Consider the following 16,230-nt stretch of genomic DNA (forward strand, 5'->3'; position numbering starts at 1 on the left):
TGCAGATTGAGCGGTATGGCATAAGCCCCACCTTGCTGCTATGCTATCTGGCAGAGGGCCCTGTATTTGTTTACCGAGCTTAGCTTTGTCGGTGAGCCAACCAGTGTGTGCATGTGTGCATTGGTAGTCCTTGGTGAGCGGCAGGATCCCGTCCTCCTGATAAAGGGCTGTTTTTGCCCAGGGAGCCCTGGCCCTGGCCCTGGCCCCGAGCCCATCCTTCAGGAAGGGGTTTACGGCATTCTCACACACACACACACACATTCTCAGGGGCTCCACGGGAAAAGAGAGAGACAGGAACAAGATCCGCACTGTGACTCAAACAGACGACTCGTTGCAGCAAGGCGCATTGTGATAACCAGGATGTGACGTGACCGCAAAGGAAACTCTGGGAGAGGTGTGTGTGTGTGTGTGTGTGTGTGTGTGTGAGGTTGGGAAGTGTAATCTTTTTTTACTGGCGCTGGAAAGCCCCAAAGAGATAAAGCAGTCTGAAGCCAGTGGAGATCCTCCAGCGGTGCAGTGGAGGTGGATGTCCTGGGAGAGAGGCGCTAACCTGGCTGGGTGGTCATGTGTACGGAGGGCCGCCGCCGAGGCTGCTGCTGCTGCTGCTGCTGCTCTCTGCTCTGTGCCTCCAGGGTGGTGTGGACCTGCTGGCCTTTCCTTGTCAGAGGTAGGGAGGGAGCGCGTGTGAGCCGCAGGCTAGCTTTAGTCTGATGCAGACTATACAACAACACAGGAGGGGTTAAAGGTTGTTTTTTTTCTTTCACTCTGATTTATATGCCGTGAAATGGCTGTGTGCATTCTAGGGTTGGTGGTGTTTACATTGCTCTTTTGTGCTGTTTTACAATTCCAAAGATAGTTACCCTCGACCAAGTGTTGAAGTGAGTCCATGTTTTTTCGTTTCTTTTGAACATAAAATGTTGATAGTAGACACAAAGTTCAGAAGGGCAGATTTTAGAGTGATTGGGTAAACAATTAATTAGGACAAGCTACTTTCAAGGTACTTTCTAAAATACATTTCAAACAATGTTAGGTAAGGAGCTTGCCACCCAATTCATGTTTCACCGCTTTACACCCTTTTATATGTCATGTCTCACATCTGCCTACTGGTGTCAGATGCCCCTTTCAGTAACCCTTTTTCCAACTTTTAAAAGCAAATAAGCGGTGAGTGTCTTGACCGAACCCTTAGCCAGGAGATACCAGACTCTAACTGGGACCCTCATGGATGTCTGCGCTACCTCTTGAGGTCCTGTGGCCTGCGCTGTGCTGTTCGCATGATTGCAGCTCATCATATCATGCTACCATACAGCTGACTGGCAGTGACGTTCCCCAGACGAGGTGTTCTCTGTCCACCCCACCACCCCCCCAGGACACTGACTCTTTTGCCTCAGAAGACTGGCCTATTTGTATTTTCAGTATGGATTGCAAAGTGAATTGAGTTTTTTTTTTTCCCCCAATGCTTGGAAATTTGTAATTGTTGTTTTGGCACTTGATGGGGACAGACTTGAATATGGCTTGGAATGCTTGGCTTCTTCATTCATGCAATGTTCTTGCATGTCAACAGTTCTCTGGTTTAAAAAATCTATTAGGATCTTAACAATCTGTGTACATGCTGAAACCTTTATATGCAGCATAACCTCGGTGTATTGCTCTATTCTCTAAGCTCTCAATTTATGATGGACTGTGAAAAGACAGGGTGGTGACCTGCAAGCCCTAGTTCTGTCTAGGGCTGAACGATTAATTGCATTTGCGATTTAATCACGATATGATAGAACGCGATTTTCTAAGCGCAACGTTCGCGATTAAAAAACGTGGTCTAAAAAAAAAAAAAAAAAAAATGTTTTTTTTTTTTTTTTAAGATGGTAAATTTTGCACACAGTGTTTAAAAAGTGCATGCCTAGTGTTTATACTTAAAATTACTTTTTTTTAAATTACTTAAATGCACAGTGGCAAAGCCACCTATTTGTTGTTCTTGTTTCTGTAATGAGCAGTTAAATAAAAATGTAAAATGTGGGAAAAAATATTTTACACTAAATGTATCTAATATTGTGTTGGTCGTATTTAAATCATTCATAACGTTTTGTTGGGAAAAAAAGAGGATACAAAAAAAAATCGCATATAAAATCGCAATCGCAATATTTTGGTAAAAAATCGCAATTAGATTATTTTCCCAAATCGTTCAGCCCTAGTTCTATCTTGATGAGTTTTGATGAGTTTTGTTGAGTTTTAAGGCATACCCAGCTTATGTTCAAACCATGGATTGACTGAAGAGGATTCAAGCATTATTTTTCTAAACAATTACAGAGCCTTGATCCAGATTGTTCCAATGAAGAGCCAGATGCTTCTGTGTTTTCCTCACTCTTGTTTGTTTGGGTATGAATGATTCCTGCCGTATGCCTCCTGCGTAATCCACTTAAGACGGGGGGACAAAGATGGAACACCAACAGTCAGCTACAGTTAGACATCAACAGCCATGTTTGATCATCTTGGCATGTGTTTTCATGTTTTGTACCCCTTGGTAGTATTGAGATGGATATGCGTGGTGCATAGAAGCAATGAACAGAAAAACAGGGAATGTGGGTGGCATACTAGGATTCAGTTTTTTCTTTGGTCTTGAACCTGCAATCACACCAGAAATAATGAAGTGGCGCCACCTAATTTCGCAAAACACTCACATCATAACATTCTCTTGGTTAAAGTTCTTTCTGGTTGCTAAATGAGGATTCATTTCTATTTTTTGATTGGACGTCCCACCATATTAAAGTCTGACCTCTAGGTTGCTAGCATAATGCTAATGTGTCACCTATTCTACTACCAAAATATAGCAAACAATAGAGAATCAACACTTCTGCAGCTAAAACCGCTGGTCAGTGTGATCACCCACGAACTGCTCATGTGCCGAGCAGTCACTGCTACGCCTGCCTTTGGGGCAGGTTTATATTAAACATCCTAGATTTGCCACTATGGGTTAGGCCCTGATCAATCCCTTTCTTTTGCAGAGTATGACGGACACCTAGCACCCACTAAAGGTATGGCGGCGGCTTACCTGGACCCCAACCTGAACCATGCGCTGTGTCCAGGGGTCAAGCCCCGGCTCAGTGCTGGGATGGAGCGTCCTCCTGGTATGCTGGAGCGACTGCTCAAGATCTTCCACTACTTCGAGAGCAGCAGTGAGCCTTGCACCTGGGCGAGCAACATCCGACACGGGGATGCCACGGACGTCAGGGTGAGGACATGTGGCATCTCTTTCTCCCTCTCTTTCTTTCTTTCTTTCTTTCTTTCTTTCTTTCTCTCCCTCTGCCCCCCTCTCTATATCGCTCTCTCTCTCCCTAGTTCTATGCCTCAACATATTTACTTCTCCCTCTACATTTCCCTCTGAACTTCTGCTGTTGTGCTGGAGTTTTCCACTTCTAACAGTAAACAGCTGGGTGTTTTTTCCATGGTCTTTGCTATTCTTTAATCATGTTTCCCTTTGGTTCTTTTCATGTTGTGGCCAATCATCGTTTTCTTTAGGGTGATATATCTGGCTTCAGTGATGTGTGGTCAGTGTAGGCAGTGCCTACCCTGTGATCGTCTAGGCTAATCCAGATAACTATACAACAAATTATTAAAATACATCAAGTCGCCATCTGTGATCTGTTACTGTGATATCATTTTTTTTAAACCTCTGAGTGAATCGCTGAGGTAGATTCTGCTTTCTTTATCACTTTAACTTGGTGAATTTTGGAGTTTGCTTGTGCGTATTGCGTACTTTGTGGCAAAGGAAAGGCACAGGTGAGGAAAGGCACTGCTTGTGCTTGTAGCCTACTCATAGCTAATCAACTAGCCTCACCGCACATCACTGTGTGCTCGTAGCCTACTCATAGCTAATCAACTGGCCTCACCACACATCACTGTGTGCTCGTAGCCTACTCATAGCTAATCAACTAGCCTTACCACACATCACTGTGTGCTCGTAGCCTACTCCTAGCTAATCAACTGGCCTCACCACACATCACTGTGTGCTCGTAGCCTACTCATAGCTAATCAACTAGCCTCACCACACATCACTGTGTGCTCGTAGCCTACTCATAGCTAATCAACTAGCCTCACCACACATCACTGTCTGTCTATACAAGAATAGCTTCATCCTATATGCAATAACAGCATCTAGCTCCTTTAAATAGCACATGGTGAGGACATTTAAGTCTAAATAAAGACTATCTATCACTACATTTAATACACAGGGGTCATAAAGAACTTAAACCAACTAAATGGCCTACATGTTTGTTTTCTGTGAAGACCTAATCATAGAAGGTCTTGTGCTTCAGTGGAACAAGGCTTTCTTGTTTGAATGACTTGCAATACTGTATGTGAAGCACTTGGTGTTCTTGCTCGGAATATTCTAGTGCCATGAAACCAAGCAGGCAGTTTGATCGTCGAGGATAGTAGGAGATGCATCCTAACCCTGGCCAGAGTGCATGCTGTAATACACCCATAGTGCAGCAGCTCTACATTGGTTACAGGTGTACCCCTTTATATATGCTCATCTCAGCCTGGATCTGAACTGTTCTGAACCCCGGCACTTCACCATGACTTCAAGTCATCTAACTCACTGACGAGCTGTTTTCATCAGACCCATTTCAAGCATCATCACATTTATTATTAAGTATGCCATCTGTCATTTTTTGAAACAACCAGAATGTTAAGAACATTTACATTTGATGGCATATTGGACCATGTTTGAGGTTTTAAGCTGAGTGTAGTCTTTTTGCGAGAAGGCAAACCTGTACCAATGTATTATTCCAGCGCTGACGGCACCAATCACATTGAGCTCATACTCTGTGACCGAAGTCATAATTGTACTTTCTGTAAGCCCATCTGAGAACATCCATCACAGCTCAGGCTCACCTCACCTACTCCAATCAGCACAGCAACATATGATTCTCACCCAGTCCAACACCAAACTGTTCAATTATTCATCATCATCATCATCATCATCATCATCATCATCATTATTATTAATAAGTTAATTATCCACTTCTGCCCATCATCAAGCTTACAGGTTTTAGTTCACTACCTTCCATGATGAATGATAACTAAACAGTATTGTGTTTTGTGTGGTCTTCAAGATCAGAATGCAGGACAGCAGTAGGATCTTATTGTGAACTTGTGAACACTATTGTTGAATGGTCACAGTTGAGCCACTGTGGAGAGCAGTTTCCTGATGTTTTGTCGTCCCACAGGGGGTCATCCAGAAGATTTTGGACATCCATAAGGTGAAGTGTGTGTCCAGCTTCGGTCTGCGTCTGAGCCACCTCAAGACGGGGGAGGTGCACTGGCTGCACCCTGACCTGGGGGTGTCCCACGTGAGGGAGAGATTCGAGCGCATGTACCCCCAGGATGAGTGGAGGCAAGTCCCATACTCCGAAAACACCACAACTATTTTCAAAATGCCTAGTAGAGTTATGTCATGTAAAATGAAAATTGAGAGATGTGGCATCTATTTTAACAGAGGTGCATTCTGGGCTAAGTTAAAAAAAAAGTAGATGTCTTAATCAGAATCGCCCCACAAGGCATATCAAAAGTTGCCCAATTGCACAACGACGACATTGTGGGACGACGACATTGTGTTTGTGTGGTCTAGAGTCATGACTCATGGAATGTGGGGACCCTCGGAGGATAAGCGCTGGCCCACTCTGCTCACTGCTCAGGCTTAACGAAGCACATTAATAGCACTTTATTTAATTGCACCGTTGTTGATGTTGAAAGCACTGCCATAGCCGAGGGGGGAATCTCCCTCTTTCTGCTCAGCTCTTATAATGAAGAGGCTTCTGAATCATTTATGCCAGGCCTTCATTTCCAGAGGTGATTCAGGCTGCTTTGGCCCTGTGGCCCAGTAGGCCTCAGCGAGGCCTGGGAGTGGCTTACCCCCTAGTGCCCCTTCAGTGGCCTCCTGCTGTGGGGACAGAAGACCAGCACTGAGGCCCAGTTTACGCGGACGCTAGATTGCCTGAATCCGGACAGAAATGTCTCTGGATCGACCTTTCGTTTATATACAAACAGGGCGGATTGGGTCACTGAATCCGCATACTTTTGAATGGGGGTTCCAAAAGTGTGCAGATCCGAATCTGTCCGCGGATTGGTGTTCGTCTAAGGCCACGTTTACACGGAGCCTGGATTGCCTAAATCCGGATTCATTTTTGGATCCGGTACTTTTTTTTTTATCGCGTATACACGGAGCAGCATACAACTATACAATAGTTATGAATACATTTTTTTATTTTCTATATCAGTATGATAAAAAAAAAGTAGCGGATCCAAAAATGAATCCGGATTCAGTCAATCCAGGGTTTGTGTAAACTGAGACTCCAGATGGTGCATTCTAATATTAATGCTCTCACGTGTTATCTCCCAATGTTGAGTGAATTTGGGTCATTTGACTCTAGAACGTTTGATATAGAGTTGTGATGTTAGATACGTAGATAATCATCTGTTCTTCAAACCACTGGGCTCTTGAGACTCACCCATCCTAACTGCGCTTGAGTCAGAGGATGCAGTCACCTCTATGTCTGTCATCACCCCTGGAGAGGGCTGAGTCGGGAGGTCTGATGTGTTGCTCAGCCAAAAGCTGTGTTTGAGTGTGTAAGTGCAGGTGGGGTCCAGATGCTCCAACGCTCAGACACGGTCCACAGTGAGGCGGTGTTATCTCATGTGTTAACATGTTCTCAACCAAGGGCATATATCCGTTTCTGTTGCTCAGTATGCTCAATAAGAACTGGGCGGATTAAATACTTATTCTTCAATTGAGATGAATTTGTATGCAGGGTGAAGGCTTTTAGAAATGTAAGAAAACAGTTAGCGATGTTATTTGAATGGATATGTAATTAATGCTTCATTGTCGATGTCTGTTGGATCACATTCTTCTTCATGTGAAAGGGTTGTACCTACAGTCATCCATGTCTACTCCACTTTAGCCCTATACATATGCCTGAGCTGCCAACTCTCCCGTTTTTCCCGGGTTTCTCCCGTTTTCTGATCCATCTCCCGCCGCCCTCCCGTTTTGTCATTTCTCCCGGTAATCTCCCGTATTTTACGAGGTACAAATGTATTTTATTAATAATTAAATCAAAATGTGTGTCCAATGTTCTAAATTTGCCAGATCATGTATGAAACGCAATCATGAGAGGCAACGCAAGCGTTAGCCAATCAAATTGCCTTTCATGCAAATACGACAGCACAGGCTCTAGTCAATCAGATCACGTTTATGGTCACGTCTCAAGAGCGCGAAGCTTAAAAAAAAAAGATCCGTATATGGTCGTATTTGTACCTAAAAGTTGTTTGTTTTACTTTTTTTTGCTTATATTTTTAGAAAGTTACCGAGAAATAGACACTGTACAATGTAAAAAAAAACCTTATTGTAACTGAAAAAAATACGTCTGAGAGGATTTGCGAGTTGTCTTAAGACACCTATCATTCACTTTGAATGGGGATCCGTCAACCTTGACAGATCAACGCATTCCAATGCATATAGTTTGTACACAATACATACACTATACCATTTTCAACCAATTTGTCAATCTGGCAAGCAACATTCTATTGTGCAGTTTATCTTTCTGCACAGGCTATTGCTTTTAAGTCACCTAACTGAGCAAAGAATTTTATAAGAATTAAGTACATTCAGCATTTCTTAAGTAACCCTAAGATGTTTGCAAATTTGTTCATACTGTGTAGTGACAACAGGCTAGGGTGCTTGTTTCCTCCACTGAGACTTGATTCTGATAAGCTGAGAGAGGAACTGACTGACTACCAGGTTGCAGACAGCAAGGAGTTACCTCAGGAACAGAGAGTGGACAGATTCTGGGGCCTTGTAGGGAAAAATGAGCGCTTCAGTCAGCTGGCTAGGCCGATGAAGGCATTACTTTGCATTCCACATGGTAATGCCTCCTCAGAGAGGACTTTCAGTATGGTAAAAAAAATAGTTACAGAAAATAGAACTAGTTTGAATAACAGCACTTTGTGCGCTCTTTTATCTTGCAAAATGTACTTTACTAAGCCTCCTTCAAAGTACACCCCATCTAAAAAAAAACCCACTTTGGGCAGCCAAGTCAGCCACCTACATATACAACACTGCAAAACAGTAGTCTTAAGACCTGTGCAAGTTACATTAACTGTTTCTGTGATGTTTTTTTTTATGAATTATGTAATTTACTTAAATTTTATTATTTATTCTTGGATAGTTTTGTTGTATTAAAAAATGTCATGAATTAATAATAAGTTATTGCAATTGCTTATATGCACAACATCCCTCAAAACCAAACATTTGCCCCCTCGGCCCCGCCCGCCGCCGAAATCTCCCGGATTTTGCTACTCAAATGTTGGCAGGTATGACATATGCATACCTATGGAGGGTAATGGACATGCACACATAGGTACTGATGTTAGATGATCCTGGCAGGGGAAAATACACCTGTAATTAATTTGCAATTAAGCGTGTAGAGCAATAAATGTGTTTGCCACCAGGAAGATGACACGTTTTCCCCTTCATGTCTGTGATAGTCTCTCTCTCCTTTGGCGCCGCAGCTGATCACAGACCAGGTGGAGCACAGCATCGCCCCCACCCAGCTCTTTGACATGCCTGCAGAGATGACTCATATCGCCCCGGGCACGGTTCACAAAAGGATTTTCCGCCAGACTGGATGCGGTTGAAATAAAAATCCTTCCTGATATCTTTGATCATTGCCATGATATGCAGTGGGAGCGGTCAGGCTGGTCAGGCCGTAAATTAGCCCACTTTAAGAGGCAGCTCCGCTCCGCTCCGCTCCGCTCCCACTCTCTCCGAGGTCCCCGTCCAGAGCAAAACTGAGTGGGTGTGTTTAACCCCGAGTCTGACATGGTGAGCCTTTTGGCGCTCGGGCTGCTTTAAGAGGCTGAGCAAGATGATTTGGAAACTAAGTGCTCATCAGTGTCTGTCTGACAAACGCCTCTGTTCAAACCGCCGCTCTCTGCCAGCCTCGGAGCTAATGCAGGGGTATGCAGGGAAGAGAACAGGCACTATTTCATAGAAAGGCTTCCACTTAGGCACTGTTTTTCAGTATGTTAACCAACCACTGGCAGAAGGCAGGTGAAATGGTCTCAGTGAAAGTGAGGGTTGTGAAGTTGTCTCTGTGTGTGTGCCCTGCATGTTAAAAAAATGCTCCCCTGATGGCGCGTGGGTTGGTGTGCACCTGCTGGTGAGCTCTGCGTCCTGAGATCTGTGGGCACAGCTCTGACTCACTCTCTCTCTCATCTCCTCCATATTTACTGAGCTAAGATTAACCCACAAATCCCTCAGAATCCAGCTGATAATATCCCCACAGCTCCCCTGAAAGCTTCTTTAAGAAACGCTGCCTTAAGAAACGCTGCCTTAAGAAACGCTGCCTTTAGAAACGCTGCGTTCTTCTTTTCTTAGGTATGAGCTGCGGATACGCTATTTGCCGAAAGGATTCCTGAGCCAGTTCACTGAAGACCAGCCAACACTCAACTACTTTTACCACCAGGTGAGCCAAACATCGCCGCACTCTCTCGGTAAACACCGAGGTGCTCAGTGGTGGAGACCGCAGCTATGCAGCATGTGCCTGACGAGGTAAAAATAGGTCAGTCCCACTCAGCCTGTATTCTCCTGTGACTGTACTGTATGTGAGCGTAGGACAGGGCGTCTCCAACACTGACTAGGGACCATGTGAGAGGGACTACAATCAGTCACCCCCTCACCCAATCAGCCCCCTTCACCATGTCTTCACTATGTTGCCTGATAATCAGCGCTAAAGCTCGGATCTCGAGCATCGTTGAGAGTTCCATGAATACCTTTACCCCTCTCAGATCCCAGATCGCCATAAATATCGGCATGCACCACTTGTTCACTTACTCATCATTTTTTGAACCTTCACACACGACCTCTGCAAATATGCCTTTTCGTTTTGTTCCCTGCTCTCTCTCTCTCTCTCACAGGTTAAGAGTGACTACATATTTCAGACAGGGGATCAAGTAGACCAAGACATTGCACTTAAACTGGGCTGTCTTGAAATCAGGTGAGAGGGAGATGTTCTGACCTGTAAGTGTGGACACCGATATGTACGATGGATTCTCATTTTATTGATTGCCCGTGTTGCCAATGTGCTTGCACTAAGGGGGTTCAGGCTCTGGGCTCTGTAAAGCGCCTAGAGACAATTGTATTGTTATGGCGCTATATAAATAAAATTGAATTTTATTGATTGCTTATTTTTTTTCCTGCTGCAGGAGGTTCTTCCGGGACATGAGAGGAAATGCACTGGACAAGAAGTCAAATTATGAATTATTAGAGTGAGTTTGTCTGTGCGCTGTCAAACATCATTTTAATGTTATGTGCAGTTTGATTCCAAATGACAAAAGTCTTAAATAATACATAATCTATTCAATTAAGTGTATAGAGCTGTTCCCTGTGAGTTTCAGCTGCCCCAAACATGCTTAATGTGCTCTCAGTACAACCACACATTTTTATGGGCGTTGTTGTTCTATGCTGGAAGCTATTCAACACTACTTCTAGACTCCGCTGTGTGCATATTGGGGCCTCATTGGCAGAGTGTGAAGTAAATATGGGTCAGAGTGAATGAACAGCCTGGTGTACCACGCTGGGCTCTATTTATAGGCCGAAGTCTAATTGATCCACACTCGTTTCCTGCAGCGGGGTCCTGTTCTGCTGTGGCCCCCGCTCGTGCCTTCTGCTTAATGCTTCGCTCTTAATGTGTGGTTCATATGTGTGCAGCTGCCATCGGAGCTGGAGGACTAAAGATGTAACTCTTATGAAGTACAGACTTGGTTGAGTAGTAGTCCAGGTCCGTTGTTTCTAGCTCACGCTGCTGCATCAGCGCAGGGTGCCTCAGCTGGTCCCCTGGGTGTCAGTCTGACGGTGGCTAACTCTTATTAGCTGTCAGGTGTGCTAGTGTTGAGGAAACATCACGCGGGTCTCATCTGCACAATGCTGCATTAGCATAGACCACAAGATGGATATGAGCCTCGGTCCTCAGCCTCTCTCTCTCCATCAGACAAAGGCCATGTGACTGACCACCCATACACATGCTAATGGGATCTCATGGCCAGAGCCGGCCTGGACAAAGAACTGACAGCTTGAGGCGGTCACACTAAATCATGTGTTTACCCACAAGCTGCTGCATATGCTAACGGACCTTAAGAACAACGGCTGAATTTGAATAAGGATTCTAGTCTGTGTCGCATCAGGGCATGCAGTGTGTCCCTTTAGTTACTCCAAACTGACTGTTGTTCTGTTCTGTTCTGTTCTGACTGTGACAGGAAGGACGTGGGGCTGAGGAGATTCTTTCCCAAGGGGTTGCTGGAATCTGTCAAGGTGAGTTTGATGAGCAGCAGCAGCATGCTGAGAAACAGAACTACAGCAGTCTCCGTTTCGGCTCGGGAGTTCCAGCCCGATTCAGTGTCATCATCTCCATGGTAATGGGGGTCTGCCTGTCTCGCTGGCACTTAGGCGCTCGGTCAGGCCTCGGTCGTGCTCGTTCACTCAATTACACAGTCAGAAATAAGCCAGTGAAAGCTGAAATACAGAATCAAGCACTTGATGCCAGCTCTTAAAACAGCGCAATAAAAGTGCAGCCTCTGAAAAACACAGCCCCCACTCCCCATCACACACACACACACACACACACACACACACACACACACACACACACACACACACGCACTGAGAGAGTGTGGCCCAGGCTTGTTGTCTGTGATAGAGTAAGGCATCCTGCAGGTGCTCTCCTTCTGACCTGTCTGTGCCTCACTACCATATGGTGTCACCCCAAAGGGGAGTGTCCCTACTGGACCCAAGGCTTCACATTCGGAATCAGAACACAAATGAGATCGTGGAGAATGATACAAATCTTTTAGTTCAGTCTTTTAGTTAGTGTGTGTGTGTGTGCGTGTGTGTGTGCGTGTGCGTGTGCGTGTGCGTGTGCGTGTGCGTGTGCGTGTGCGTGTGCGTGTGCGTGTGCGTGCGTGCGTGTGTGTGTGTGTGTGTGTGTGTGTGTGTGTGTGTGTGTGTGTGTGTGTGTGTGTGTGTTTGGTGTGTGTGTGTGTGCACACGTGAGCTCTGGGAGATCTGTGAGCCCCAGGCTATCGGAGGCTCTGCCTGACACCTCTGTACTCTCTCTTGAGAGTGTCTTCCTTTGCCACTACTACTCTGTGTGTCTCAAACAGGTGAACACACACACACACACACACACACACTGACTCACTCACACACACACTCACTCACTCACTCACTCACTCACTGACTCACTCACACTCACACACACACACACACACACACACAGAGACACACACACACACACACACTCACACACACACACACACACACACACACACACACACACAGACACACAGATGTTGCTCTCCTGTACAGCTGCTCCTGGTGTCTGTTTGTGATGACAGACAGCATGTTCATTTGTCTTTGTAAGCAGTGTTTCAAAAGAGCATTTGGTAGATTCCAAATCTAATTACGTAGATTACGCCTTGATTGTTAGAGGTTAATTAGCCTTGTGCGAATTGATGCTTCATGGTAATGTTTACATAATGACACCCACACAATCGCACCATATTTACAACTTCATCACTCATGTAAATTGCCCTCATTCAAGGTTCTTGTGTTCATTCATTTGAATGACTGAAATCCTTTAAAATTAAAATGATAAATATGCTTCTCAGTCAGCATTACTGTGTCTCATTTTCTAAATTAGTTGTTTACTGTTCATTTATAAATAGAATAAATGGTTGATATTTTCATAAGAAAAGGCCAGTCAGTTTGCCCTGCTGGTAAGTCATTAAAATGAAACCACTTTCATGCTAGCTCTCATCGCTTTCTCCGTCCTCAGGCAAAAGCACTGCGGAAGTTGATCCAACAGACCTTCAAACAGATTGCCAACCTCAACGATGCGCAGTGCATCCTCAAGTTCTTCGAGATTCTTTCGCCGATCCACAGATTTGACAAGGAATGTTTTAAATGTGCTCTGGGGGTAAGCATCTCTTCTGCTTTGACTTCATGAAATGGCTCTTTTCATTGCTCACACTTGAGAGCTGTGTACAAGTACTTAGGCTCCTAGTTGTGTAACAGGATGGAGATTTCATTGTGAAAGTTTCATTCACTTCACGAGTTTCATTGTTTATGTGGAGTGTTTTGGTTTGGCCAGCAAAGTCTGTTTCAGTAGAATGTCTTTGGATGTGTATTTGTAGTATTGAGAAAATGTGTATCTTTACAGGAAGAATGTATTCATTGAACGAACAACTAGTCAGTGATGGGGGGTGTGGGGTGTTTTGGTGATATTAGCCTTACAGGCAATCACCTGTGCACACTTGTGTCAGAAAGCTGTTCCACAGTGACATCTGTTGGTAAAACAAATAGTAATCAGGTAGAGAACCAGTCTGTGTGTCTCTCTTGACTCCTTTCTCTTCAGCAAAGTGGATGTATCTCGGCACAAGTCCACTGCTGTGTTTTAAAAGTGGGATTATTGATGTTGCCTGCCTGGGGCTGTGCTTCTGCCTTTGACAGACCAGCTGGGTTATAGCAGTGGAGCTGGCCATCGGTCCTGAAGAGGGCATCAGTTACCTCACAGACAAGGGCTCCACGGTAAGCTCCGATGCCCTTCTCTTTCTGCCATTTATAACCCATCACCTCACTGCACCTCAGGAAGGACTGTGCTCTCGCAAACTGTCTCTTCATCACTTCTAACCTTCATCCAGTCACTAAAATGTAATGTTATTAGTATAACTACTTTATTCTTTTACCCAAAGGACATATGGCTGTAGAGAATATTTAAATCTTTCTTTAACTTGTGTTACCTCCATTATCCTCTGATCTATATTAGATAGTTCTTCTTCTTTGCATCCGTGAATTTACTAAATGTATATATTTTATATGGCTTAAGTTCTTTGTGTTTATGTGTTGGTGTTTATGTGTTGATGTTGATGTGTTGGTGTTTATGTGTTGGTGTTTATGTGTTGGTGTTTATGTGTTAGTGTTTATGTGTTAGTGTTCATGGTTTGTGTTGGTGTGTATGTGTTAGTGTGTATGTGTTAGTGTGTATGTGTTGGTGTGTATGTAATGTTATTAGTATAACTACTTTATTCTTTTACCCAAAGGACATATGGCTGTAGAGAACATTTACATCTTTCTTTAACTTGTGTTACCTCCGTTACCCTCTGATCTATATTACATAGTTCTTCTTCTTTGCTTCTTTGGATTTACTAAATGTATATATTTTATATGGCTTAAGTTCTTTGTGTTTATGGTTTGTTTAAGTGTTTATGTGTTGGTTTTTATGTGTTGGTGTTTATGTGTTGGTGTTAGTGTTTATGGTTTGTGTTGGTGTTTATGTGTTGGTGTTTATGTGTATGTGTTGGTGTTTATGTGTTTGTGTTTATGTAAGCCTTGCACACTGCTGACTGAGCATTAACTCCCTCTGTCCTCTGGTGCCCCCAGCCCACCCATCTGGCTAACTTCACGCAGGTGCAGAGCATCCAGTCCTCCTGCCTGGAGGAGAAGGAACGCAAAGGCATGCTTCTGCTGGATGTGGCCGGTGCTCCTGAGGTAACAACCACAGGAGGAACAACAACGACACTCACCATAGCAATGCTTACCATACAGCAGTGGTTCCCAAACTTTTTACAGTCCCGTACCCCTTCAGACATTTAATCTCCAGCTGCGTATTTGCAGGCGATTGGGAAGATGAGCGAATTCATTTGACAGGCTACGGAGGTCTGTGTTGAATAGGGGGGCGTGGCCGGAGCGGAGTTCAGCACAGACGTGACATTTTCTCAGTAGTTTTGTTTTCTAATTAATGCTTGTTCATCGTTGCGATCGTTGTTGTGTTTATAAGAAAGAAATACAGCCTTGCAGGACAAAATACAGGGGAATTTGGGCGATTTTGATGCACAAAATGATGTTTCCGTCTGAAAGTTGCAATTCTGTTTCAAACGGTACATTCTGCGAATTCCGTCCGTTTTCTGTTATCGCAGAAATGTTCTCCCCGCGTACCCCCTGAACCACTTCGCGTACCCCTGGGGGTACGCGTACCCCAGTTTGGGAACCGATGCCATACAGGATTTGAATGAAATCTTGTAAGATAGTACAGTAGAACATATTGTGGTGTATATGCATCTATGTGCAGTGTGCACATGTTCCCAAGCATAAGTGTGTGTGTGTTGTGTTAGTGTGAACTGACACTAATCTCCCCCCTCTCCGTCAGCCTCTCACGGTCACCACATCATGTATGACCACCGCCGAGAACATGGCCGACCTGATCGATGGCTACTGCCGCCTGGTCCATGGCACGTCTCGCTCCTTCATCGTCCGAGTGCACAAAGGTAAAGATCCTTCCCTTTCCCAGCTGTCTGGTGCTAGCCGTCTCTCTATCACACACACCGCCCTTCATCCTCTTCCCCTCTGCCCCACCACTGGAGCTTGGCCTAGACTAGCCCGGCTCCTGCTGAATATACAGCATTTGTTTGATTCCACTGGCAGACTTTTGTGACAAAGGGAAAGCTCTGGTAGTAAATCCTTTCACACTTGGCTCCAGCCTCCAGTCACATGTGTGCTTCTTCTCCAACAGAGGGAGAGAGAGCCTTGCCCTCCATACCCAAGTCAATGCCAAAGTCAACGCCAAAGTAAGTGCCTTTTTTAAAGTACCTCTTAAATCCCCAAACGATAAACACCTTAATTGAAAGTATTCCTAAGCTCAGTGTTTTGAGAGTGTGTGTGTGGAGTAGGATGTGGCTTTGTTGGCTGCCTCCGCTCCTCTCCTCTCCTGTCTTTGGCTGGACCATGAGGAATTTGTCTGTGTGTTGTCGTGTGGAGGCTGCTCCTCCTCCCCCTCAGCCTCAGTCCCCTCCTCAGTGTGTGCAACTGTGTCGCCCCGTTACTGCCAGACCTCAAGCGCCCTCTGAGCTCAGTCTGTGTCTGTGTCTGTGTGCCGTCTGTGCAGGATGTATAGCGTTCATCTCCTTCCACCTCTGTTCCACAGAGTCTCCAACCATGACAAGCGCTTGGAGGGCGTGAGGACGAGGGCCATATCTGTCTCAGGTAAGAGCTCGTGCAGGACAAGGGGCCATATCTGTCTCAGGTAAGAGCTGGTGCAGGACAAGGGGCCATATCTGTCTCAGGTAAGAGCTGGTGCAGGACAAGGGGCCATATCTGTCTCAGGTAAGAGCTGGTGCAGGACAAGGGGC

At 44.9% G+C, this 16,230-nt stretch overlaps 1 protein-coding gene across 5 annotated transcripts in view; it reads left to right on the forward strand.

The window, feature by feature from the left end:
* LOC122131132 (focal adhesion kinase 1-like) overlaps positions 1 to 16,147 on the forward strand; it is a 33,606-nt gene extending 17,459 nt beyond the window's left edge. For 2 of the 5 annotated variants that reach the window (XM_042706051.1, XM_042706050.1), the window contains exons 3-14: positions 2,997 to 3,223; positions 5,223 to 5,389; positions 9,428 to 9,515; positions 9,967 to 10,046; positions 10,255 to 10,317; positions 11,305 to 11,359; positions 12,882 to 13,022; positions 13,556 to 13,633; positions 14,486 to 14,593; positions 15,252 to 15,369; positions 15,615 to 15,669; positions 16,026 to 16,143. In XM_042706051.1, coding sequence (XP_042561985.1) covers positions 3,029 to 3,223; positions 5,223 to 5,389; positions 9,428 to 9,515; positions 9,967 to 10,046; positions 10,255 to 10,317; positions 11,305 to 11,359; positions 12,882 to 13,022; positions 13,556 to 13,633; positions 14,486 to 14,593; positions 15,252 to 15,369; positions 15,615 to 15,669; positions 16,026 to 16,128 — 1,251 coding nt within the window. In that variant the 5' untranslated portion in view covers positions 2,997 to 3,028 and the 3' untranslated portion in view covers positions 16,129 to 16,143. Of the gene's footprint in view, positions 1 to 611; positions 668 to 770; positions 879 to 2,996; positions 3,224 to 5,222; positions 5,390 to 9,427; positions 9,516 to 9,966; positions 10,047 to 10,254; positions 10,318 to 11,304; positions 11,360 to 12,881; positions 13,023 to 13,555; positions 13,634 to 14,485; positions 14,594 to 15,251; positions 15,370 to 15,614; positions 15,670 to 16,025 lie in introns of those variants that run through there. The other 3 variants (XM_042706053.1, XM_042706052.1, XM_042706049.1) reach the window with 3 other exon arrangements.
* Positions 16,148 to 16,230: the final 83 nt, after the last annotated feature.

Source organism: Clupea harengus, unplaced genomic scaffold (assembly GCF_900700415.2).
Source record: "Clupea harengus unplaced genomic scaffold, Ch_v2.0.2, whole genome shotgun sequence".
In the NCBI taxonomy this organism is placed as follows: Eukaryota; Metazoa; Chordata; class Actinopteri; order Clupeiformes; family Clupeidae; genus Clupea; species Clupea harengus.